The sequence below is a fragment of the Ornithorhynchus anatinus genome, chromosome 18, assembly GCF_004115215.2.
Source record: "Ornithorhynchus anatinus isolate Pmale09 chromosome 18, mOrnAna1.pri.v4, whole genome shotgun sequence".
Classification (NCBI taxonomy): Eukaryota; Metazoa; Chordata; class Mammalia; order Monotremata; family Ornithorhynchidae; genus Ornithorhynchus; species Ornithorhynchus anatinus.
Genome location: NC_041745.1, coordinates 28449158 through 28473883, shown reverse-complemented (window position 1 = coordinate 28473883; position 24726 = coordinate 28449158). Strand labels below are relative to the sequence as shown.

Here is a 24726-nt window from a genome sequence, read left to right as displayed (position 1 = left end):
CCCAGGCACTATTTTGGCCGTCAGAGCTCCTCTGGGAGGGCCGCCCTCTGTCCCAAGGGCCCCGGGGAGGAAAGAGGAAACCACCGAGCCCCAGACGCGAGCGTCGCCCTCAGCCACACTTCCGCAGCCCTGCCCCTAGCCCAGCTCCTCCACGGGTAAGTCTCTCCCCCCTCAGGGTTGTGTGTGCGTGCCTGTGTGTGTGTGTGGTGGGTCTGGGGGCTGGTGAATCCTTGGCCCCCTCCTCACACACGGGCTGAAGCCACCAGGCTCCCCGGCTCCATTGGCAGTGCGGCCTAGACCACTCCGGCCCCCACCCCGCCCACCCCGGCTGATCGTGCCGCCATCTGTTTGAGCTTCGCAATTGGGCGTAGACCGAGATTGAGCAGGAGCAGAATAAGGCCCGTCGGCTTCTCGTGAAAACTTGGAAATTCAGAAAGAGGAGTTTTGGGGGTCGGTTTCCCGAGAGCCAGATGGGACTGACATAGCCCTAGCCCAGGCCTAGTGCTCTCTCCATCTTCGGAAGTCACCTGGGTGAGTCCTTGGCCGCTTTTACCCACTCTGAGGGCTTGACCTGGTCTCTTTCTCTCTGCCTCTCTCCCCCAGTCTCTCCCTCTCCGGCTCTGGGATTCCACTCCGGTGTCCTCCCTCCCTCTTTCCAAACCAGGAAAGACTAGCTGAGCAGAGATGGGTAGGAAGGCAGGAGAAGGCTTTCAGAGCTCATCATTAAATCAATCAGTTGAAACAGCCCCACAGTCTGGACAGGGTGTCTGTACCCTAGAAAATCAGTGGATGGGTTTGCCCCTCTGGCCGAGAGGGAAGAGACAGGACAGGGACAGAGGGGGAGGTAGGGACGGGGATAGAGGCAGGGTAGGGACAGTGTAAGCTCACTGTGGGCAGGGAATGTGTGTGTTTATTGTTATATTGTACTCTCCTGGTGCTCTTCACACCGTAAGCGCTCAAAAATATGATTGAATGAATTCGGAGGTTCCACATGGGGATTGATGAAATTTGGGAAAGAAAATAGGATTCAGGCTACCAGGTTTCTCAACAACTTTCATGTTTCAAGGTCAAAATAAGCCCCCAGGAACAGGCTGGTGTTCTATTTATTCTCCACCATCCCAGCTGGGCAGACCAGGCTGCCCTGCCCTGGCCCCGGCACTTTTGCCAACATAAGGTTATGCTCTCCTGGATCTGCCGAGGTTTCCTGAGTTGGCCACTCCCCTCCCTTCCCAAACACTAGCCGATCCTGGGGGGGGCAGTCACTACTGGGGACCAGGATTTAGCCCACATCTTCTGGTCGGATTCCAAGCCACATACACTAGAGCAGTTAAGAGCCTTCTGGCCTCCTGGACCTCCCTCTGGCCCTCAACTGAGAGGCCTGTCAGGATCAGGGGAACAGCAGAAGGACCCAAATAGGAAAACTCAAACCCCATTTATGGGGACAAAGCAAACTGTGACAGTACAGAATCTTTTGCCCTAATTAGGTCACTTGGGCCGTGAACGAGTCCCGCATGTAAGAAAACCTTTTTCTCATTGTGCGGCACCCCTGCCCATCGACGTGCTCGTGGCACTCCATGCTCCAGCGGGAACACAGCTGCCAGGGAGGAGAGAGTGGGAGTGACATCGTTCAAACCACCGGTGCTGTTCTCGACTTCTTCATCCAGTTCTTGGAGCTTGGGAGACTCCTTGAATCCAATTAGGCCCCATTGGTGATTTTGAACAAAAAGTCCCTTCTCCCCCCTTCCTCCTTCCAGTAGGGAAGGTGGGTACCACTGAGAGGGCTAGGAAATTCCACTTATATTAACTGGGTGGACATGAGCAGCAAAAGGACTGTTGGGACGCCAGGAAGGAATGGAGAAGTGGGACAATTTAGACTCTAAGTTTGTCCTCTAGATGGTAAACTCATTGCAGGTGGGGAATGTGTCAGTTTTATAATGTAGTGTCGTACTCTCCCAAGTGCTCAGTACAGTGCCCCGCACATAGTAAGTGCTCAACAAATACGATTGATTGATTGATCATCTTTTGAGAAAGCAGTTCCTCTTCCTCTGTTTCAGCTCAATCAACTTCACAGGTCCAGAGAGGGCTCCTGCCTTCTCCCTCTTGTGGAGGGTTCCATGGTCTAATTCCCAGAGGGGCATGAGCCACGTCAGCCAGTCCTGAGAATTCCAGGCCCTAGTCCCCATTTCCCTGCCACATGGGGTCCCAGCGGCCCAGCTGGGCTCGGTGCGGGGGCTGCCCGAGGTCGTGCACCGGTTCTCCCGCTCAACTCTGCTCTTGGAGCCGATTTCCCATCACAATCTTGGGTCCCACCACAGAGGAACTATCCCTCACCTGTGGCCCAGCCCCTCCCTGCCTCCTCCCCCTCCTCCGCCCTAGGAAGGGGTCAAATCCCACGGGGATGGAACTGAACCATTCGCTTCTGCTGTAAAAGGGAAGTCAGAAGCTCTTCTGCTGAAACAGTTTCACCGGTCGGCCAGCGGAGGGGAAGAAGTCCTTTTCATCACCCACAGACTCATTTCTCAGAGACCGACCGGCTCCTGCCGCCCAGCCGCCGGCCCAGACCCTGCCTGGCTGAGGGACGGGTGTTTAGGGCTTGAATGGTAAGTCAGCCCTGCTGGCTGATGGGGTGTCTTTTCCTATAGAGAGACTGTGGGGACAGCCGGGGACTGCCTGGCAGTTAGCATGGGTAATTGTGTCCCCCGAACCCTGGTGGAATTTCCTTTCGTCATTGGCTCCGAGGCCCAAAAAGGTCGGGAACCTGACTCAGCACTACACAGCGAATTGACGACAGCGTCTGGGAGAGAATCTGTGGGTCTCTCCACCATGATGTCCTTGGGAATTGAGGTCCTTTGGGCTCCCAGGCCCAGGGTCTGCCCTTGGCCAATGTTGGAATCAGTCCAACCATGGTCACCTAGCCTCCCCACTCTACTGAGGCCAGGGTTCAGGGAGCCCAACCACTCTGAGGCTAGCAGAGTTGGCTCCTGGCAAGGCAGCCACTGGGGAGGGACCACCCCTTTCCCCGTAGTATGGAGCCCTGGGGGGCCAGCAGATATGGGCGAGAGAAATCTGGGGTACAAAAGGGTGTTTCTTCCCCAGCCCCTGCCTGCTCTTCACCCCGGGGAGGTCACAGCATACTCTGTAACTCTCCTCAGCCTATTTTCTCTGCTCTTTTTGGTCAAAATTTCCAGTGGATTCCCCTGCTTGGAGGCGGAGGGTCCGAAGTCACTAGGAGGTGGAAGCAGGCCAAGCATCTGAGTTGTCCATGTGGGAAAGACAAACCTAGTTTTCACCTGGGTTCCCTTTGGTCCAATTTGGTTTTTTTTTCAGTCGTTTCTGTTAAGCACTTACTACATGCCAGGTACCGTACTAAGCCCCGGTGTAGATATAAACTGATCAGATTGGCCACAGTCCCTCTCCCAAATAGGGCTCACAGACGTAATCCCCATTTTACAGATAAGGAAAGTGAGGCCCAGAGAAGTGAAGTGACTTTCCCAAGGTCACACAGCAGACACGTGGCAGAACTGGGATTAGAAACCCGGCTCCTTCCGACTCCCAGGCTAGTGTTTTATCCTCTAGGCCTGTTTCTAGAAGGCAAAAGCTGTCTCGGGTGCCATGAGGCCTGTTGGCATTGGGGGGCACCGCCCAGCTGCTTTCTTCCTTGGCAGAATGTGGTGGAGGCCGTTGAGTTCCGGGGTTGGGGGCCCGGTACTGGCCATTTCCTTGGCTGGTCTTTACTTGTTCATTTCGGACTATATGTTAGAAGCTTAATAAAAGTGGTGTTTGTTTAACATTTACAATGTGCCATGCACTGTACTAAACACTGAGTTTGATACGAGATAATCAGGTCCCACATGTGTTTCACACTCTAAGTAGGAGGGAGCACAGGTATTGAATCTCCATTTTGTTGATGAGGGAACTGAAGCACAGAGAAGCGAGTTGACTTGCCCAGGGTCTCACAGCAGACAAGTGGCAGAGCCGGGATTAGAACGCAGGTCCTCTGCCTCCAAGGTCCGTGCTCTTTTCACTAAGGCATGCTGCTTCTCTGAATTTCTTTCATATGGAAACCCCATCTGGGGATGGAGGACGGTCATTGGTGGGTTTCAGGTTGGCTAGCTCTCCTCAGGGACTCTGACCCATTTCTGGAACTGGTTGGCACTGGCATCTGCCCCCCCCACCCCTCAGTGCTCTTCCCTGCGTCCAATGGCAGTTTAGGAAGGTATAGGCACATCAATCAGGAAAACCTAAAACGGCCCCTTCCTTGTCGGTCAGCAGGGCTGTCGGTGTTCAAATTCAGGAAAGGGAATTTCTTGCTTTCCAGCCCAAGAGGCTCAGGACTCTTCTTGGGCGTGACATCTGGCTCAGGGAGGAAGGTCAGGGAGGACCGGAGTGGAAGCCTCTCGGTGACCTTCCCAATGGGTTTATGATGCAAGCTGGAAATTGAGCAACGTCCAAACGCTGAGACTGAGAGGAAATGACACAGGTGCCATCTCCCCTGGGCTGGGAACCAGTCAATCGTATTTATTGAGCACTTACCGTGTACTGAGTACTTCAGAGCATACACTATAATGGACACATTCCCAGAACCTGAACTTTCTGCCAATGGGGCAGCAGCTGACCCGGCCTGGGGAGCTCCTGGGAGAACAGGGGGGAAGGGCGGAGGGGGGATTATTCGGTGGCAAGAGGTATTCGGTGATTGGGGGTTCGGCCGGATTGAAACAAGGCAGAAACTCAGTTCGGAGGCCTCGCTGATCCTGGTGGACTTCCTAGTGGAGGGGGTGAATGTCCAATTTTCTCACTCGACCGACACTGCCCCAGCACGGCCTACTTGACTCCTTTTTGTACTGGGACCCTGTTGACCTATTAACGAGGGCAGAAGCACAGCCTTGCCCCTGCCCCAGATTATCTCTGTCTCCGTCCGCTTGGTCCCGCCTGGATGAAGAGAGGTGGGGCTGGGGTCGTGACTGGCCCTGGTACAGGGAAATAGGTCAGAGAAGCCTGGTACCTCAACCTGGGCGTGGTAATAATAATAATAATAATGTTGGTATTTGTTAAGCGCTTACTATGTGCCGAGCACTGTTCTAAGCGCTGGGGTAGACACAGGGGAATCAGGTTGTCCCACGTGGGGCTCACAGTCTTAATCCCCATTTTGCAGATGAGGTAACTGGGGCACCGAGAAGTTAAGTGACTTGCCCAAAGTCACACAGCTGACAAGTGGCCGAGCTGAGAGTGGACTTGAGGTGCCTTTGGAGGGAGGAGGCGGCCAAGGACCCGACCCCAACGGATATTTTCCCCTGATAGCAGCACTGGAGGGACCACAGGAGAGTGGGTGGTTCAAAGGGTGAGATGCAGTGCTCACCTCAGGGGTCGGAGCGGGCAGCCCCACCAAGGCAGGTCAGAAAACACTATGAGTCCTGTATACTGGCAAGGAACGGACTGGTTTAGGCTTCTCCGATTGGAGTGTCTACACCATTCCAACACACCCTCGGGCACGGGGAAGGGGGCCAGAAGGGGTGGGGGCAGAGTGCCACCCACTTCCCCTGGTCTCCCTCGACCATTACTTACACTAGACCCAGGATGAGGCCTACGGGAAGGGGTGGTGCTGTCCACTCCGTGAGACGGGGGATGGCAGGGTTGGGGTCAGGGGCCAGAATTTGGTTTTTTTTGTTTTTTTAATCGTATTTGTTAAGTGCTTACTATGTGCCAGACACTATACTAAGCACTGGGGTAGATGCAAGCTAATTAGGTTAGACTCAGTCCCTACCCCATATAGGGCTCACGGTCTCGATCCCCATTTTGTAGATGAGGTAATTGAGGCCCAGAGAAGTGAAGTGACTTGCCCAAGATCACATAGCAAACAAGTGGCAGAGCCGGGCTTAGAACCCAGGTCCTCTGAATCCCAGGCCAGTGCTCTAGCCATAGGCCATGCTGCTTTTCCCTATGACTGGTCCCAATTCAGAATGCTATACTCCATTTTCCCTCTCCACTATTTTCTAGTAAAGTATCGGATATCGCAGGCAGAAAAAATCCTTCAGGAGAAAACAGAAAACGTAAATTCTGGAACCCCCCACGTATGTCTTCTCAGGGGTCATATATCACTCGGGAAGCAGCGGAGGTGAGGAGAGTTCTCCAGGAACATGAAATTGAACTCACAGGGTGTGGGGAAGTGTGGTTCTAAATCAATCAATCAATCATATTTATTGAGGGCTTACTGTGTGCAGAGCATGGTACTAAGTGCTTGGGAGAGTACAATACACTAGAGTTGGTAGATGTGTTCCCTGCCCACATGGAGCTTACAGTCCAGAGAGGGAGACAGACATTACTATAAATAAATAAATTATGGACAGGTACATAAATTCTGTGGGGCTGAGGGTGTTTATCAAGTGTTTTAAGGGTACAGGTCCAAGTGCATAGGGGACTCAGAAGAGAGAAGGAGTTGGGGAAAAGAGGTCTTAATCGGGGAAGGAGTTCTGACCCAGTTTATGATTTACCCAGCTGAAGATGCTGATCTTGGTCAGAGAACCATCGATCAATCAATCAACGGTATTTACTGAGTGCATACCATGTGTAGGGCACTGTATGCCCTTGGGAGAGTACAATGCAGCAGAATAGCAGACACGTTCCTTCTCCGTAATGAGCTTACAGACTAGAGAAACGTCTGGAAAGCTAATCAACCTGAGGTGCACGTGAGGTGGTGACCAAAGGCAGAGGGATGGACTTGGTGAACCCCTGGCCCCCGTTCAGCCCCGAGAGCCAGGGAGGCCAGGACCAGGAGGTCAACGGACCCACTGACCAGAACCCCAAGGCTGAATCCAAACTCCCCATGCCATTTCCCAAGCCAAATGTATCGGAGGCCGCAAGCTGGGGAAGATCCTTCAGGAGAAAACAGAAGATGCGTAAGCTTTGGGGCCCCCCACATATGTCTTCTCTAGAGTCAGAAATCCCTCTGGAGGTAGAGAGGGTGAGGAGAGTCTTTCAGGAACATGAAATGGAGCCCACGGGGTGTGCGGAAGTGTGGTCTTGGTCACTGGGGACTCAGGGGGTTTCAGCTGGAGGACTGGCTGGGTTTCCCCCTCCCTCAGGGGTCATGGATGCCCCAACCCGGTGCCCAGCCTGGCCTCATTTGTTCAACCTGAGCCTTTTCTCTTGGCGGTTTCTGGAGAAATCAAGAGTTCTGCTTGGTCAGGCTTCCCTGGGCAAGCTGCTCCCCACTTCCTTCCTCTGTCTCCGCTGCTTTACCTCTTTGGGCACCCCCTCCCAGCCCCAGGAGAACCCAGTTGTGTCCACCTGCACAACTCCGGAACTGTGGTCTCTGTGTAGGGGAGGGTGTGGTCGGGAGAGGCGGGAACTGGCCCTCAGCTTCCACAGCCCTTATGGTCAATCAGTCAATCAATCGATGGTCTTTATTGAGCACTACCTGTGTTCAGAGCACTGTACCAAGTGATTGCGAGAGTTCACTTCAGTTGGTAGGCTTAATCGTGCTCTCAAGAGAAGCTTACAGCCTAATGGGTCACCCACCCATTTGCCGCTCTCTTTCTCTCTTTCCCTCTTGCTCTATCTCCATCTCCCTCTTTTTCTCTCCTTTTTCCCTCTCCCCCCCTCTCCCTCTCTTTCTCTTTCTCTCTCTCTCTCTCCCTCTCTCTCCTCACCTCTCTTACTCCTGATCTCAAGACTGTAAGCTCCTGTGGGCAGTCAACGTGTCAACCAAATTTTGTTGTACTGTGCTCTCCCAAGAGCTTAATAAAGAGCTCTGTATACAGTAAGCACTCAGTAAGAGAAACAGGATTGTCTAGTAGATAGAGCACAGGCCAGGGCTCTACTTCTGGCTCTACCACTAGTCTGCTGTGTGACTTTGGGCAAGTCGCTTCACTTCTCTGGGCCTCAGTTACATCCTCTGTAAAATGGGGATTATGACTATGAGCCCCATGTACCACAGGGATTGTGTTCAACCTGATGATCTTGTATCTACCTTGGTGCTTACTACAGTGCCTAGCATGTAGTAAGTGTTTAATAAATATCATTTCTAAAATTATTATAATAAAATAGATAAATACTATTGATTGATTGATGTTTGATCTTCCCATTACCATGTGACTACTCTCTCCTCCCTCCCCTCCCTCCTATTCAGTATGTCTGTGCTCACTCCCTCTGTCTGACCTCCTCCTGACCCATTAATCCCTCTGTTTTGCCCTTTCCCCAGCCCTAAGAATTGGACTTTTTGGGTTTTCAGGTTTATCTGGTTTTACCTGATTTCTACCTCTGGAACCTTTTTTTTTTTTTTAAAGAATCAGGGTTAAACCTGAAAAAAAATTGCATTAAAATTATTTTTTTCATTTTCACTGCCCTACCCATCCACCAATCCATTGTAATTCTGCAAGGTTTACATAAAATCAGTCTAGTGTATTTGTGTGGTGAATCGGCCCATGGCCCTACTGCCAGCACTTATTTTGGAATGGGATCTTTAGAAGGTTTCATCACTTTTTAATGCAACACGGATATTTATTTGTGGACAATTTCTGCAGCGTGGCTCAGTGGAAAGAGCCCGGGCTTCGGAGTCAGAGGTCATGAGTTCGACTCCCGGCTCTGCCACTTGTCAGCTGTGTGACTGTGGGCAAGTCACTTAACTTCTTTGTGCCTCAGTTCCCTCATCTGTAAAATGGGGATTAAAAGTGTGTGAGCCCCACGTGGGACAACCTGATTACCCTGTATCTCCCCCAGCGCTTAGAACAGTGCTCGGCACCTAGTAAGTGCTTAACAAATACCATCATTAAAAAGAACCTGGACTTCCACTGGGCCACGGCCCCCCACATTCAGGATTTGATGATCTCTGGGTCACTAGTCTTCTCAATGCAGTGGAGAACCTTCACTCCCAAACCTTGATGGGCCTCTTATTAGGTTTAGGGGGGATGAATCTCCCTGATCCCCTTAAAAACCTAGACCGTTTATCATTGCGATGAGAGTCTGTGAACAGTTTTGATTAGTGTCACTAGCAAATGCTGGAAAGGAGTGTTTTTACAATGGAGACTTTGGCCATGTGATAGGGCATTACATATAAATCTCAGAAATAACGTAAAATGAGCCCTGGATTTTAAAAACATAAACCCTATTTTACCTGGAAGTAAAAAATAATAATACTAATAATAAACTCAAATGAAAATGGCATCCCGATTCGCACACTGTTTCTACCTTGAAAACCAACCCCCTAACTTCAGTCCCCTTTCCCACCTTCCCTATACTGACCAGGTCCTGTTCTCGTTAGAATGGACGGGACAGAACTGCTTTGAAAGCTAGAGTTCGATTCCTCCATCAGAGACACGGGAAGAGCTGGGTTTTTTTTTTTTTGAATGATATTTGTTAAGAGGTCACTCTGTGCCAGGCACTTAGCACTGGAGTAGATACGAGATAATCAGGTTGGACACAGTCCATGTCACACAAGTCTTATCTCCAGTTTACAAAGAGGTAACTGAGGCACAGAGAAGTGAAGTGACTTGCCCAAGGTCATACAGCAAACAAGTGGCGGAGCTGACATTAGAACCCAGGTCCTTCTGACTCCCAGGTCTATGCTCAATCCATTAGTGATGCTGCTTCTTTACTAGGCTGTAAGCTCCTTAAGGGCAGGATCGAAACTTACTCTTCTCATGCTCTTAACACAGTGCTCTTCCCCTCCCCCAAGAGCTCCACCCCATGCTTTCTCCCTTCCCACATTGCTCTGCCCAGTATTTCACCTCTCCTCAAGTGCTCAGCTCAGTAATAATGTTGGTATTTGTTAAGCACTTACTATGTGCCGAGCACTGTTCTAAGCGCTGGGGTAGACATAGAGGAATCAGGTTGTCCCACGTGGGGCTCACAGTCTTAATCCCCATTTTACAGAAGAGGGAACTGAGGCACAGAGAAGTTAAGTGACTTGCCCACAGTCACACAGCCAACAAGTGGCAGAGCTGGGATTCGAACTCATGAACCCTGACTCCAAAGCCCGTGCTCTTTCCACTGAGCCACGCTGCTTCTCTGCTTCTCAGTGCTGCTGCTCCTCTCCATGGTGCTCAGATTGGGGCTCCACCCTCAGCCCCACAGCACGTATGTACTCATCTCTAAACTGTACGTTATAAATTTATTTAAATTAATATCTGCCTCCCCCTCTGTACTGTAAACTTGTTGTGAGCAGAGAATGTGTCTGTTGTATTGTTGTACTGTACTCTCCCAAGTTTATAATATAGTGCTCTCCACTCAATACGTGCTCAATAAACAAAAATGTTGATGAAATGAGGCCTATCCTCGCATTGCTCTGTGCCCCTCCCTGCATTACCCTACTTCCCTCTCCGCAGTGCTCAGTTTGGAGCCCTGCCCCACCCCAAGAGCTCAGCTCAGCTCCCTTCTCTTGGATCACGGGGCTCACCGGCAGGCCATCCCGTCACCGGTCCTTGTGGCATTTTTTTTTAAAATGGTATTTGTTAAGTGCTTACCACGCGCCGGGCACTGCATTAAGCACTAGGGTAGATACAAGCTAATCAGGATGGACAAAGTCTATGTCTCACATGGGGCTCACAGTCTAAATCCCATTTTACAGATAAGGTAACTGAGGCACAGAGAAGTGAAGTGATTTACCCAAGGTCACAGAGCAGATAAATGGTGGAGCCAGGATTAGAACCCAGCTCTTTCTGACTCCCAGGCCCGTGCGCCATCCACTAGGCCACACTGGGGCCAAACCTGGCTCCGTAGGGGGATTCAGGCCCAGGCCAGGTTCTGCTTCTTATTCATTCATTCAATCATATTTATTGAGTGCTTACTGTGGGCGGACCACTGTACTGACCACTGTACTAAGCGCTTTGGGAGACTCTAATATAACAATAAATAGACACATTCCCTGCCCCCAACTATCTTACAGTCTAGAATGGGGGAAGACAGAAATTAATATAAATAAACAAATTATAGATATGTACATAAGTGCTGTGGCGTTATGGGGGGAATGAATAAAGGGAGCAAGTCAGGCAACGAAGAAGGGAGTGGGAGAAGAGGGAGTGGGGGCTCAAGCAGGGAAGACCTCTTGGAGGAGATGTGCCTTCAATAAGACTTTGAAGGGGGGGAAAGTAATTTCAGTTTTGAGGACGGAGGGCATTCCAGGCCAGAGGCAGGACGAGGGCAAAGGGTCAACGGTGAGATAGAGGCACATTGAGAAGGTTAATATTAGAGCACAGTGAGAAGGTTAACATTAGAGCCCAGTGAGATGGTTAGTATTAGAGTCTTTAGCATTAAGTTCTTATAATTTTGTTTGTTCGTTTCCAGTCTGGAAACACTCAGTTGAACACTCAGTTGGAAACTCATTTACTACGGAAAGGAAAAGCTCAAATCTGATTTAACTGGTTTGCTTCGGGGGATTCCCCTTCAGGGCCTTGACGTAGCAGGGAGTGGGTGGGATATTCAATGGTAAACCTGAGGATCCAGAGATACCCTCTCCTCTAGATTGTAAACTCGCTATGGTCAAGGAACATATCTGCAAATTCTATTGTATTGTACTCTCCCAAGCACTTAGTACAGTGCTCTGCACTTAGTAAGAGCTCAATAAACACCAAGGATTGATTGATTGATTGATTGATTGATTGTACCCCTGGCTGGTGGGGTTGGGTGGGCCGAGGGGGAGGCGTAGGCCAAATTGGTCCAAGTGACCATCTGGTGACATTACCCTGTCCCCAAACATCTGCTTTCACTTGCACTTGTCCCATTCTAATGTCTCTGCTGTTTTACTGACTCAGATCTGTCTGGTTGGGTTTAGGAGAGCGCTTAGTACAGTGCTATGCTGCGTAGCACTTAAAAAGTAGCATGATCATTGAGAAAAAAGTTGATATTTTGTTTCTGTTGTTCTTTGTTTTACTTTCTGCTTTTTGTTTTGCTTTTTGTTTTGCTTTGCCTCTGGTTTTTGCAAGAAAGGGGAAAACATCCCTTCAAACCTTCCTAAGAGGCACTAAGTATCACATTCAGAGATCAGATGGGTGAGGACCACCCAGTTGGGTTCTGCTTTGGTTGAGCCCCCAGAGATATTCCATTCTGTGACTTGAGTGCTACGGGGCAAAGGGACTTCGTTGACAGACCTCAAGATCGGAGGATCTGGGCAACAAAATGGATTACAGGGCCCTGACTAAGCCCTACCTTCCTCTTCTCCCACTCCCTTCTGTGTTGTCCTGACTTGTTTCCTCTATTTATCTCCCCTCCCAGCCTCACAGTATTTATGTACATATCTGTCATTTATTTATTTATATCAAGATCTGTCTCCCCCCCATAGACTGTTCTCTCGTTGTGGGCAGAAAATGTGTCTGTTTATTGTTATATTGTACTCTCCCAAATGCTTAGTACAGTGCCCTGAACACAGTAAGTGCTCAGTAAATACAACTGACTAACGGATCACAGTGCTCACCCAGTGCTCTCTTCCCTGAGAGTAATACTCCCCCCCCACCCCCAGCACCACGGGTGAGTCAGCAGGCAAGGGAATGGGCCATTGTGATGTGCCTGAGAAACTTTTTCACAGTACAGGACCTGTATTATAACAATAGTAATGATAATAATAATAATAAAATGGTATTTGTTAAGCACTTAGTATGTGTCAGACACTGTTCTAAGCACTGGGATAGATACAAGTTAATCAGGTTGGACAAAGTCCATGTCCCACATAATAATAACAATAATAATAATGATGGTATTTGTTATGTGCTTACTATGTACCAAGCGCTGTTCTAAGCTCTGGGGTAGACACAAGGTAATCAGATTGTCCCACGTGGGGCTCACAGTCTTAATCCCCATTTTACAGATGAGGTAACTGAGCCACAGAAAAGTTAAGAGTCTTGCCCTAAATCACACAGCAGACAAGCGGCGGAGCTGGGATTAGAACCCACGTCCTCTGACTTCCAAACCCATGGTCTTAACACTTGGCCATGCTGTCTTAACCCCCATTTTACAGAGGAGGGAACTGAGGCCCAGAGAAGTGAAGTGTCTTGCCCAAAGCCACACAGCAGACAAGGTGCAGAGCTGGGATTAGAACACAGGACCTGCTGACCCCCAAGCCTGTGCTCTACCCACTAGGCCACGCCACCTCTATACAGGCAAAGCGAGCGCAACACGGTGCCGATTTCGTGCCTTCGGAGCCACTGCCTTCTTGGTGGCCTGTGTCGGCCAGTTTTTTTTTCAGGAAGGCTGTGGGGCCTGGCCCACCTCACGGAGCACACCCAGGTGGTCATCCGCTCCCCAAACCTCACCACTTCTGACATGAGAAGCAACGTGGCTTAGTGGAAAGAGCACAGGCTTGGGAGTCAGAGGACGTGGGTTCTGATCCCTGCTCCTCTACTTGTCAGCTGTGTGACCTTGAGCAAACCACTTCTCTGTGCCTCAGTTACCTCATCTGTAAAATGGAGATTAAAACTGTGAACCCCACGTGGGACAATCTGATTCCCCTGTCCTGGAAGTTCTGTCTAGGGAGTCTTGGATCTGGACTCTGAATCTCTTGACTGTCAGGGTAGTGTTCTTTCGTCTTAACCGAAAACTCATTTTTTAATTTTTTTATGGTAGCCGTTGGAACAATGGTATTTGTTCACACAAAGGTTCTATGTGTCAAGAAAGTGCTTAAATAATACCGTTATAATAAATAATGATAATATTAATAATTATGATACAGTAATAATAGTGATATTTATTTAAGCTTTTCATGGTCAGTGGATGTGTCAACTAATTGTCGTATTGAACTCTTCCAAACACGTAGTAAAGTGCTCAAAAAATGCCTTTGATTGATTATTAAGAGTTTACTCTGTACTAAGCACTGCACAAAGTGCTAGGGTAGACACAAGATAAATAGGTCCCACATGGGGTTCACAGTCTAGGTAGGAGGGAGAACAGAAATTGAATCTCCATTTTGGCGATGAGGGAACTGAGGCACAGAGAAGTGCAGGGACTTGCCCAGGGTCACATAACAGGCAAGTGGCAGAGCTGGAATTAGAACTCAGGTCCTCTGACTCTCAGACCTGTGCTCTTTCCACTAGACACACATAATAATAATAATAATAATGATGATGATGATAGTCTCATAAGAACAATATAATGTAATAATTGAAACAATGAAAACTGTGGTATTGGTTTTAGGCACTTACTATGTGTGCCAAACACTGTACTAACTCCTGGGGTAGATAGAAGAGAATCAGGTAGGACACAGTCCCCGTCCTGACATGGGACTCACGAAGAGAAGCAGCATGGCTTAGTGGATAGAGCACGGGTCTGGAAGTCAGAAAGATCTGGGTTCTATTTCCGGCTCTGCCATCTTTCATTCATTCATTCTTTCATTCAATCGTATTTATTGAGTGCTTTTGTGTGCAGAGAGAGCACTGTACTAAACCCTTGGAAAGTACAGTTCATCTGTCTGCTGTGTGACCTTGGGCAAGTCACTTAACTTCTCTTGGCCTCAGTTACCTCATCTGTAAAGTGGGGATTAAGAGTGTGAGCCCTAAGTGGGACAGGGATTGTGTCCAACCTGATTAACTTGTATCTTCCCCAGTGCTGAGAACAGTACTTGGCACATAGTAAGCCCTTAACAAGTACCATAATTATTATTAGCCCAAGTTCTGCTATCTTTTCTCTCCTCACCAACAGTGCCCAAGTAATGCTGGTCCCTATTTATTGGAGGCCTGGAAAGAAATGCTTCTACACTGTCATGCCCAGCTGGGTTTTCAGGGGCACAGTGTGCCAGTGAGCAGGAGATTCTGAGACACGTAATCTCACGAGTCCATAGTAACCAGAAGGGCAACTCTAAAGGCTCTATAGACCCTGGACTTGCTTCCCTTAGCCATAATTTATTTTAGAGCCCATCTCCCTCTTAGTCCATCAGCTCTTTGAGGGCAGGGATCATGTCTACCATCTGTATTGTACTCTGCCAAGCGCTTAGTACAGAGTAAGTCCAAAGGAAGCAGCCATTAAGTACCCTTGAGAGAACAACTGGGTTTTCTTGCAGTCTCTCCACTCCTCCATTTCCTCTCCTCTGGCCAGGTACTGGTGGAGGGGACACCAAGGGCCCATTCTAGGTAGACTTGACTACCCAGTTTAGACTGTGAGCCCGTCTCTGGGCAGAGATCGTCTCTATCTGTTGCCGAATTGTACATTCCAAGCACTTAGTACAGTGCTCTGCACATAGTAAGCACTCAATAAATATTATTGAATGAATGGGCAGGAGCCCAGAGAGACCGTTTGTCAGCAGTGGTCGGCACAGGCTCCTCCCCAGAGGACATTAGAGGATGTCACATGGTCTCTTGCTCAGGAAGTGACACAACCAGAGCAGCTGCTTTCCGCCCTGGGGATCATAGATGCTTTCTGATTTTGAAGATAGGCAATCTGAAATAAAGGCTAATGTGAAAGCAACTCTTCTGTAGTGATTTCAAACGTGTCAGGAGATGGATCTCTCTTTCAGGGAGGGTTTGCCTGGACCCAGCTTGGCTCAGTTAGTCGCTCAATTGTAATTATGAGCGCTTACTTTGTGCAGAGTACTGAACTAAGAGCTTTACTTTGTGCAGAGTACTGAACTAAGAGCTTGGGGTTTGCTTGTATCCACCCCAGCGCTTAGTATAGTGCCTAGCGCATAGTAAGCACTTAACAAATACCATAATTATTATTGGGAAGCAGGATGGTGTAGTGGATAAAGCACGGGCCGGGGAGTCAGAAGGTCGTGGATTTTAATCACGTCTCTGCCACTTGTCTGTTGTGCGACTTTGGGCAAACCACTTCACTTCTCTTTACCTCAGTTCCCTTAACTGTAAAATGGGGATTGAGACTGGAAGCCCCACGTGGGACAGGGACTGTGTCCAACCTGATTTGCTTGTATCCACCCCTGCTCTCAGTACAATGCCTGGCACCCAATAAGCCAGGTACCCAAATGCCACAATTATTATTACAATAGAACAATATAACATACACATTCCTTGACAGCGGTGAGCTTACAGTCTAGAGGGGGAGACAGACATTAATATAAATAAATAAAATTACAGATATGCACAAAAGTGCCGTGGGGCTGGGAGGGGGGATGAATAAAGGGAGAGAGTCAGGGCAAAACAGAAGGGAGTGGGAGAAGAGGAAAGGAAGGTTTATTCAGGGAAGGCTTCTCACAGGAGATGTGCCTTCAATAGAGCTTTGAAGGGGCAGACAGTAACTGTCGGATATGAAGAGGGAGGACCCTCCAGGCCAAGGGCAGGCTGGGGTGAGAAGTCAGTGGTGAGATAGATGAGATGGAAGTTCGGTGAGTAGGTTGGCATTAGAATAGTGAAGTGAGCTGGCTGGGTTGTAGTTGGAGAGTAGCAAGATTAGGTAGGAGGGGACAAGGAGATTGAGTGCTTTAAAGACAATGGTAAGGAGTTTCTCCTTGATGTGGAGGTGTACTGGCAACCGCTGGAGGTTCTTGAGAAGGAGGAAAAATGGCAGAGAGGTAAGGAGGGCAGCAAGGAGGCTCATACAGTAGTCAAGGCAGGATAGGATAAGTGATTGGATTAAGGTGGTAGCAGTTCAGATGGAGAGGAAAGGGTGGATTTGTGAAGATGGAACTGACAGAATAGGACATTCATTCATTCCATCTTATTTACTGAGCACTTACTGTGTGCAGAGCACTGTACTAAGCTCTTGGGAAAGTACCACACAACAATAAGCAATGACATTCCCTGCCCACAATGAGCGTACAATGTAGAGAGAGAGAAGGATAACACCAAGGTTATGGGCTTGTGAGACAGGAAGGATGGTGGTGCCGACTACAGTGTTGGGAAAGTCAGAGGAAGAACAGGTTTTAGGCTACCAGTCTGACTCTCTAGGACCCGGGCCGAGACCCCCAAGGCCATGACTCCAGGCTCCCCGGGGCCCGGGACCCACCTCTCCAGGATACCAGTTTGCCCCAGAACCCCCGGGATGGACTGAGTATGGGCCAGTGGGAAGCAGTGGGTGGGACACCCAAGGGCAGGGCTGCAGTGCCATTTGCCAACTCCTTGGGATCCCATCCCATGGGGCCCTCATGTGCCCCCCTCCCGAAATCCAGCCAGAGGTCCAAGGTGTCTGCCTGTCTCACCTCTGCCTCTCCCTGCCTCAGCTTTCTGGCTTGGTTTGACTAACTCGGCCTTCTCCACCCTGACCCAAGCTATTTCTGGCTTCAGGCTCTGGGTCGGGGAGGAGGGATGTCTCTGGCTGGATATTTCTGACTGTGCTTCTTCATCCCTTCCTCATCAGACTCGGCTCCTGTTGGTCCTCAGGCAAAGTGAAAAGTTGGTGTGTGGTGTGTGTGTGTATCCGTTCTTGGGAGGAGATGGCTAGTCACTGCTCTGTAGGGGTGTCAAGGGAAGGGTGGTGAGTCATTTGGCTTCGCCGGAGTACGAGTGAGAGTTGGTTTGTGTGGTGGCAGTTGACAGGTAATGGAAGTTGTCACGTAATGGGAGTTGGTGCATAATGGGAGTTGGCATTTATTGGGAGTTGGCAAGTAATGGAAGATAGGCTGCTGCAAGAACTGGAGGCTGGGAAGGAAAACACAAAGATTCAAGAGCCTGGGGATAGGGCTACTTAACTCCATTATTATTATTATTATATTCCTTAAGCACTTACTCTGTACCAAGCACTGTTCTAAGTACTGGGGTAGGTATAAGTTAATCAGGTTGGACACAGTCCGTTTCCAACCTGGGGCTCCCAGGCTAAGGAGGAGGGAGAACAGGCATCAAATCCCCATTTTTTACAGACAAGGAAACTGAGGCACAGAGAAGTTAAGTCCCTTGTTGATGATCACAATTCATTCATTCATTCAGTAGCATTTATTGAGAGCTTACTGTGTGCAAAGCACTGTACTGAGCACTTGGGAGGGCACAAAATAACAATAAACAGACACAATTCTTGCCCAACGAGCTTCTCTCCCGTAGCACTTATGTACATATATTCTATATTACTCCTGTTTAGCTATGATTTGTTTTATGGTCCATATCCTCCCATCCCATCTCTGGGATCCCCATGGCAGCTGGCTGGTCCACCCTTCCAGGGAGGGGAGGCCTAGAACCTGCCCCAGCCTTGTTGGGTCCTGCTCAGTGTTCAAAATGCTCTGTAAAGTCCTTTATTCCGGACTTACCTGCAAATTAGCCAAAGGGATGTAACTCTTTTCTTCACCCTCCTGAGCTTACAAGCGTTCAGAACTGGCCAATTTTGAAACTCTCCGAGTTAAAGTCAGCTCAGACATCATTTATATTAATGTCTGTCTCCCCCTCTAGACAGTAAGCCCGTTGTGGGCAGGGAAGGTGTCTGTTATATTGTTGTATCGTACTCTCCCCAGCGCTCAGTATAGTGCTCTGCACACAGTAAGTGCTCAATAAATACAACTGATCTTCAAGCTGGCTCTGGGGCAGTTTCCCCTTCCAGCGCCTGAAAGCCTGATGGATGCCATAATGCTACCTGAAAGATATGGTTTGGAAGGCAAATTTAAGCACCAGCTTCCATGCAGAGTTCAGTTCAATTCAATAGTATTTATTGTGTGCCTGCTGAATAAGGGCACTGAACTAGTCCTGGGTACCCACTGTGTACTGAACATTACAGTCGGCATGCAATGTACACTGAGCACTATACTCAATGTCCATTTTATGCAGAGTGCTGAACTGAACACCCATGGGTCCCAAATACTGTACTGGGAACCCACTGAACCCTGTCCTTCATTCAGTCATATTTACTGAGCATTTACTGTGTGCAAAGCACTGTACTAAGTGCTAGGGAGAGTACAGTATAACAATAAACGGACACATTCCCTGACTACAATAAGCTTACAGTCTAGAAAAGGAGCTGTGGAGGGAGGCGTAGTTGGGTGCATTTGAGGGGGAGGAGGGGGGAGAGTGGGTCCCTTGGGTTAGCGGGAGGGACAAAATGGGGGTGTGGTGGGAGAAGAGAGTGGAAAGATAAGGAGATCAAGTAGTGATGGAGAACAATAAGTCCACTGCTATGACTTTCTGTTCGATAGTGGGGATTTGTTGGGAGAGGAGCGGTGTGCTCTGATTGGCATTTTGGAAAGACATCGAGAAGTAACACGGCCTAGTGGAAGAAGCATGGGCTTGGAGGTCAGAGGACATGGGTTCTAATTCTGGGCCTGGCATTTGGCTGCTGTATGACCTTGGGCAAGTCACTTAACTTCTCTATCTCAGTTACCTCATCTGTAAAATGGGGTTTAAGACTGTGAGCCCTATGTGGGATAAGGATTGTGTTCAACCTGATTAAGTTGTATCTACCCCAGTGCTTAGAACAGTGCCTGGAACATAGTAAGTGCTTAACATGTACTATAATTATACCTATCATAATTATTATTATTATTATATCTCCGGCCTGGCCCTCCTCTCTGGGTCCCTGGAGGAGTTCGTAGACTCCTTAGGATGGAGAAAGAGAGGGCATCTCTGTCTTCAGTTACCCATTTCCTCCCTCTATCAAATTGCCAGTGGATCTGGTTGGGGTATTTTTAAATTTTCTGTTTTTCTACTTTAACCGACTGGTCAGTGCTGCAGACACTGTCCTTGTCTGCTCTTCTCTGGACTACTAGATTGCCTGTTCAGAATGTGGGCCAAAGTAGCAGCCCTCTTGATGACTGGGAGAGGGTCCCATAGTCCCATAGTTCACAGAAGGTCCCATTTTTCCTAGTGTGCTTTGCATCCCATATAGTAATAATAATAGAGTCCAGGTCTTGAAGTCAGAAGGACCTGGGTTCTAATCCCATCTCTGCTACTTGGCTGTGTGATCTTGGGGAGGTCACTTCACTTCTCTGTGCTTCAGTTACCCCATTTGTCAAATAGGAATCAAGACTAGGAGCTTCATGTGGGACAGGGACTTTGTCCAAGCTCATTATGACCAGGGAATGTGCATACAAATTGTTATACTGTACTCTCCCAAGCACTTAGTACAGTTCTCTGCACAGAGTAAGCACTAAATAAATGCAATTGATTGATAAATTGATATACCCAATGCTTAGTACAGTGTCTAGCACATAGTAAGCGCTTAACATATACGACTACTATTACTACTACTACTAATAATAATTCTGGGATTTTGTTAAACACTTTCGATTTCGGTTAAGTGACTGAAGTGAATGCAGTACAATCAGATCAGATCCAATGGCCTCTATGGGGCTCACAGTCCCTCCTTAAGTTGGAAGGAGAATAGGTATTTTACAGAAAAGGAAACTGGAGCACAGAGAAATGAAGTGACTTGCCCAAGGTCAATCAGCAGGCAAGGGACAAAGCTGGGATTAGAACCCAGATTTCTTGACTCGCAGTCCTGCGCTCTTTCCCTAAACCACGCTGTTTATACTGTTAATATGAATGTGCTTTGTCTCTTTATGTAATCATTATGGATGCACTTTGCCCCATATATAATCAGTGGGAAGATACTTTGTCCCCTCAGGAAAAACCCCCCAAGAAAAACAAGTTCACGTAGGCAGCTCCCTCGGCTGTCGGGGCAGCCTGCAGCCAGCCCCGCTTCTCGCCACATGGTATGTCCTGTTTTTAACCTTCTTCCTCCACAGCTATCCCCTTTTCTGCCATGTTGTGTGGGTTCCCTTTTAGCCGGTCCTCCGCAGGAGGGACCCCCAAAACCACGGGGTCCAATCCTTACCCGTGGCTTTGGGGGTCTCACATGTCCCCGGCTGCAAGAGACCCCAGCCACAGCAGAGAAGGGATAAAATAAGGATTAAGACTGTGAGTCCCATGTGGGACAGGGACTGTGTCCAACCTGATTAGCCAGGTTGGGGAAGTAGTGGGCCAGGTGGACAGAGCATGGGTCTGGGAGTCAGGAGGAGCTGGGTTCTACTCCCAGCTCCACCACCTGTCTGCTGTGTGACCTTGGGCAAGTTATTTAATTTCTCTGTGCCTTAGTTCCCTCATCTGTAAAATGGTGATTACGATTGTGAGCCTTATGTGGTCCAGGGGCTGTGCCCAACCTGATTATCTTATACCTACCCCAGTGTTTAGTACAGTGCCTGGCACATAGTGATTAACAAATACCATTTTAAAAAGGTGACTGGTGCCCCTAATCTCAGCAGGGTTATGGCTAATGTGACCAGCTGTTATCTGGTCTGGCCCTTGTTTGGTCCCACTTTGATGGCCACTTTGATTTTTGGCTTTTAAATTCAGCATCGCCGCCCACCCTCCCCACACTCTCCTCACCCCCATCATGGCTCCTGCTACCGATTTGGTCAGTTCAGCTGCAGTGCCAAACTTCCAGTGACCTGGGAGGGAAATACAAGGTCTCTGGACCACATTGTGGGGTTCAGGTGCTTCCCTTTGGGAAATGGCATGGGATTGGTTGTAATGGAGACCCAGCATGACCTAGTGGATAGAACAAAGGCCTGGGAGTCAGAAGGAACTAGGTTCTAATGCTGACTCTTTTACTTGTCTGCTGAGTGACTCTGAGCAAGTCACTTCAGTTCTCTGTGCCTCAGTTACCTCATCTGTAAATGGAGATTGAGACTGTGAGTGCTATGTGGGACAGGGGCTGTGAGAGACCAGATAAGCTTGTATCCAGCACAGCACTTAGTATAGTACCTGGCACACAGTAAGCACTTAGATAACATTAAGAAAAAAAAGTCCGTGATCTCCTGAAATGGTGTCCGCGACATTATTGTGTGCTCGGTGCCCTGCGTGTGCTGTTCCTAGTGTACCCTTGGTGCCATCCAGGGAGTGGTCAGATCCTGGGCCACCGTCCCCTCACACCCCTGGAATGGTTGGCCCCACTGAGGAGGAAGTGGTGGTCTCAGCCAACAACTATGCAGCGGGGTTTTTGGAGACCTGAATTGTGGCTGGCTCTGGGGATTGCTCACTCTGGAAATGGGGAAGGGAGGGTCGTTGGATCCCGAAATCATTGAGCTGGCTTTGAGAATTGATCATTTTGTCCCAGTGAGGCTAAAGCAATGAGCCTGGCCCTTTTGTCCACGGCCCTGCCCTCTGTCTCATCTCCACTTTGTTGGGGCTGGACTGGGCTGGGGTTGAGGCTGGACTGGGCTGGACTTGGGCTGGACTGGGCTGCAGCTGATGCTAGACTAGATTAGGAGAAGCTGTGATCAATATAATTATGTATTTATGCAAATGTAATCTAAACTTTAAACCTCATGTGGGACAGGGACTATGTCCAACATAATTGTTTGTTTGTCCTAGTGCTTGGCAAATAGTAAGTGCCTAATAAATATCATTACCATTATACTCGGTTGCTTCTCTTACCTGTAGTTTAATTTAATGCCTTTTCCCCAATTAAACCAAAAGCTCCCTGAGGGCAGGAAACATAATTACCTACTCTATTTTATTAAATGGTATTTGTTAAATGCTTAATCGGTCAATCAGCCAACCAATCAATTGTATTTATTGAACGCTTAATGTGTGCAGACAACTGAACTAAGTGCTTGGGAGGGTACAATATAACAATATAACAGACTCATTCCCTGCCCACAGTGAGTTTACAGTCTAGAGGGGGAGACAGATATTAATATAAATAAATAAATTACAAATACGCTTACTATATGCCTGACAGGCACTGTACTAAGCTCTGGGATAAATACAAGATCCAGTCCCTTTCCCACATGGGGCTCACAGTCTTAATTCCCACTTTACAGAAAAGTTAACTGAAGCACAAAGAAGTTAAGTGGCTTACCGAAGGTCACCCAGGAGACAAGTCACAGTTGGAACCTAGGGCCTCTGACTCCCAAAGCCGTGCTCTTTCCGCTAGGCGATTCTCCTTCTCAATTAGCTTGTACTCTCCCAAGAACTCTGCTCACAGTAAGCAATCAATCAGTGGTCTTTACTGATGGCTTTCTATGTGAGACCACTGTCGTAAGCGCTTAGGAGAGTACAATAGAGCAGAATTAGCAGACACGCTCCCAATAGCATCGATTGACCGATAGAGTAAATCTCCACTTGTCTTTCAGGGAGAAGCCGGAACGTAGCAGGCTCCAGAAGCCCTCTGAGCGCCCCGCCCCAAACCCTCCGGTCCTTGAGTAGAGCAGAGCATAAAGCCTCCCCGCCCCCCGCCGGATGGGGCCACGGCGGGACCCCTGAGGCCCGGAGCCAGGACCAAACCGTGCTGCTGGAGCCATGCTTAGCTCCATCAAATGCGTGCTGGTTGGGGACGCCGCTGTGGGGAAGACCTCGCTTCTGGTCCGCTTCACCTCCGAGACCTTCCCCGACACATACAAGCCCACGGTGTACGAGAACACGGGGGTGGACGTCTTCATGGATGGCATCCAGATCAGCCTGGGCCTCTGGGACACTGCCGGCAACGACGCCTTCAAGAGCATCCGACCCCTGTCCTACCAACAGGCGGATGTGGTGCTCATGTGCTACTCCGTGGCCAACCACGGTTCGTTCCTCAACCTGAGGAACAAGTGGATCAGCGAGGTCCGGAGCGCCCTGCCCTGCACCCCGGTGCTCGTGGTGGCCACGCAGACTGACCAGCGGGAGGTGGGGCCCCACCGCGCGGCCTGCATCAGCCCAGCCGATGGCAAGCGGCTGGCCCAGGATGTCCGGGCCAAGGGCTACTTGGAGTGCTCGGCTCTGAGCAACAGGGGAGTGCAGCAGGTGTTCGAGTGCGCCGTCCGGACGGCCGTCAACCAGGCCAAGAAGCAGAGGCGGAGGAAGCTCTTCTCCATCAACGAGTGCCGGATCTTTTAGGGTTATGCCCTCTCGGCCCCTCTGCCCTCAGACCTTCAGGCTGACTGGACTTTATCCTTCGGCCGAACCTGGGGGTCTATTAAAGGCCCCACGGTCTCGACTTGGGTGCTACTCCAATGACTCCTGTGCACCTGGCCCTGGGCTTCTCCAGAGGGTGGGACTTTACTGATCTGGACCCGCCATGTAGGGCCGAAGGGTCCCGTGACCGTCCTTCTCTCAACCCCAGGCTTCTGCTCCCCATTTGGCCCCAGGCCAGACTCCTTTCCTGGAAGCGGATTTGACCCGAACTGTGATACACCCCTATGGTGCTCACCCCTGTCACTCGTGCTGACGGGTCGCACCTGCTGATGTTACACGGAGGAAGACACTCTTATCATTAATATTATTGTTATTGTTATTATTATGGTACTTGCTAAGCGCTTACTATATGTCAAGCACTGATCTAAGCTCCGGGGTCGAAGCTTGAATCTGGGAGGATTCTGGAATACTTTGTATTCCATGACTTTCAGCAGCCCCCTGCCCATCGGAGGCAAAATTCCTGATGTTCATGCTCAGGTTCTGCTGGAAGTCCCTTTTACAGACAGGGCAACTGAGGGTCAGAAAGGTCCACAGGCTACCTAGAACCCACCCAGCTATACCCTGGAGCTGGATTCAGTTCTCCATTTCTGGCTGGATGTTTTAATACCTTTAACCTCTGTGATCCTTGGGCTCCACGATCCTAACTCTGGGATAGGAGTCCTGCTCTTTGGGCTGAAATGATCTCATTAATCTGCACGTTGTGGCCAGCTTGTTGTGCTCACTGGAGCCCTAAGGCAAATTTTGGTGTGTGGGGAATGTAATGATTTACACTTCAAGCCCAGGCCCTGTCATCAAACCAGTAATGGACAGAGGGATTGTTTGGGCCATTCAAGTGTCATCATCTCTTACCAATCACCCAGCAGCCCTTGCCTGAAGTCCATTTCCTTGGGCCCAAAAGTCCATTGCCCAGTGTTCTTTTAATCAATCAATTAATGGTATTTATTGAGTGCTTACTGTGTGCAGAGCACTGTACTAAGCATTTAGGAGA

At 49.3% G+C, this 24726-nt stretch overlaps 1 protein-coding gene across 3 annotated transcripts; it reads left to right on the top strand.

Annotated features, from left to right (window-relative positions):
• RHOH (ras homolog family member H) lies at positions 1-24726 on the top strand. 3 transcript variants are annotated; one of them, XM_029083013.1, is made up of 2 exons: positions 1-155; positions 22919-24726. In XM_029083013.1, exon 2 carries the CDS (start codon positions 23085-23087, stop codon positions 23658-23660), a length of 576 nt encoding a protein of 191 aa, XP_028938846.1. In that variant the 5' UTR covers positions 1-155; positions 22919-23084; the 3' UTR covers positions 23661-24726. The 3 variants fall into 3 exon arrangements, with proteins under 3 accessions (XP_028938846.1, XP_028938844.1, XP_028938845.1); XM_029083011.1 differs by lacking the exon at positions 1-155 and adding an exon at positions 208-531; XM_029083012.1 differs by lacking the exon at positions 1-155 and adding an exon at positions 1946-2600.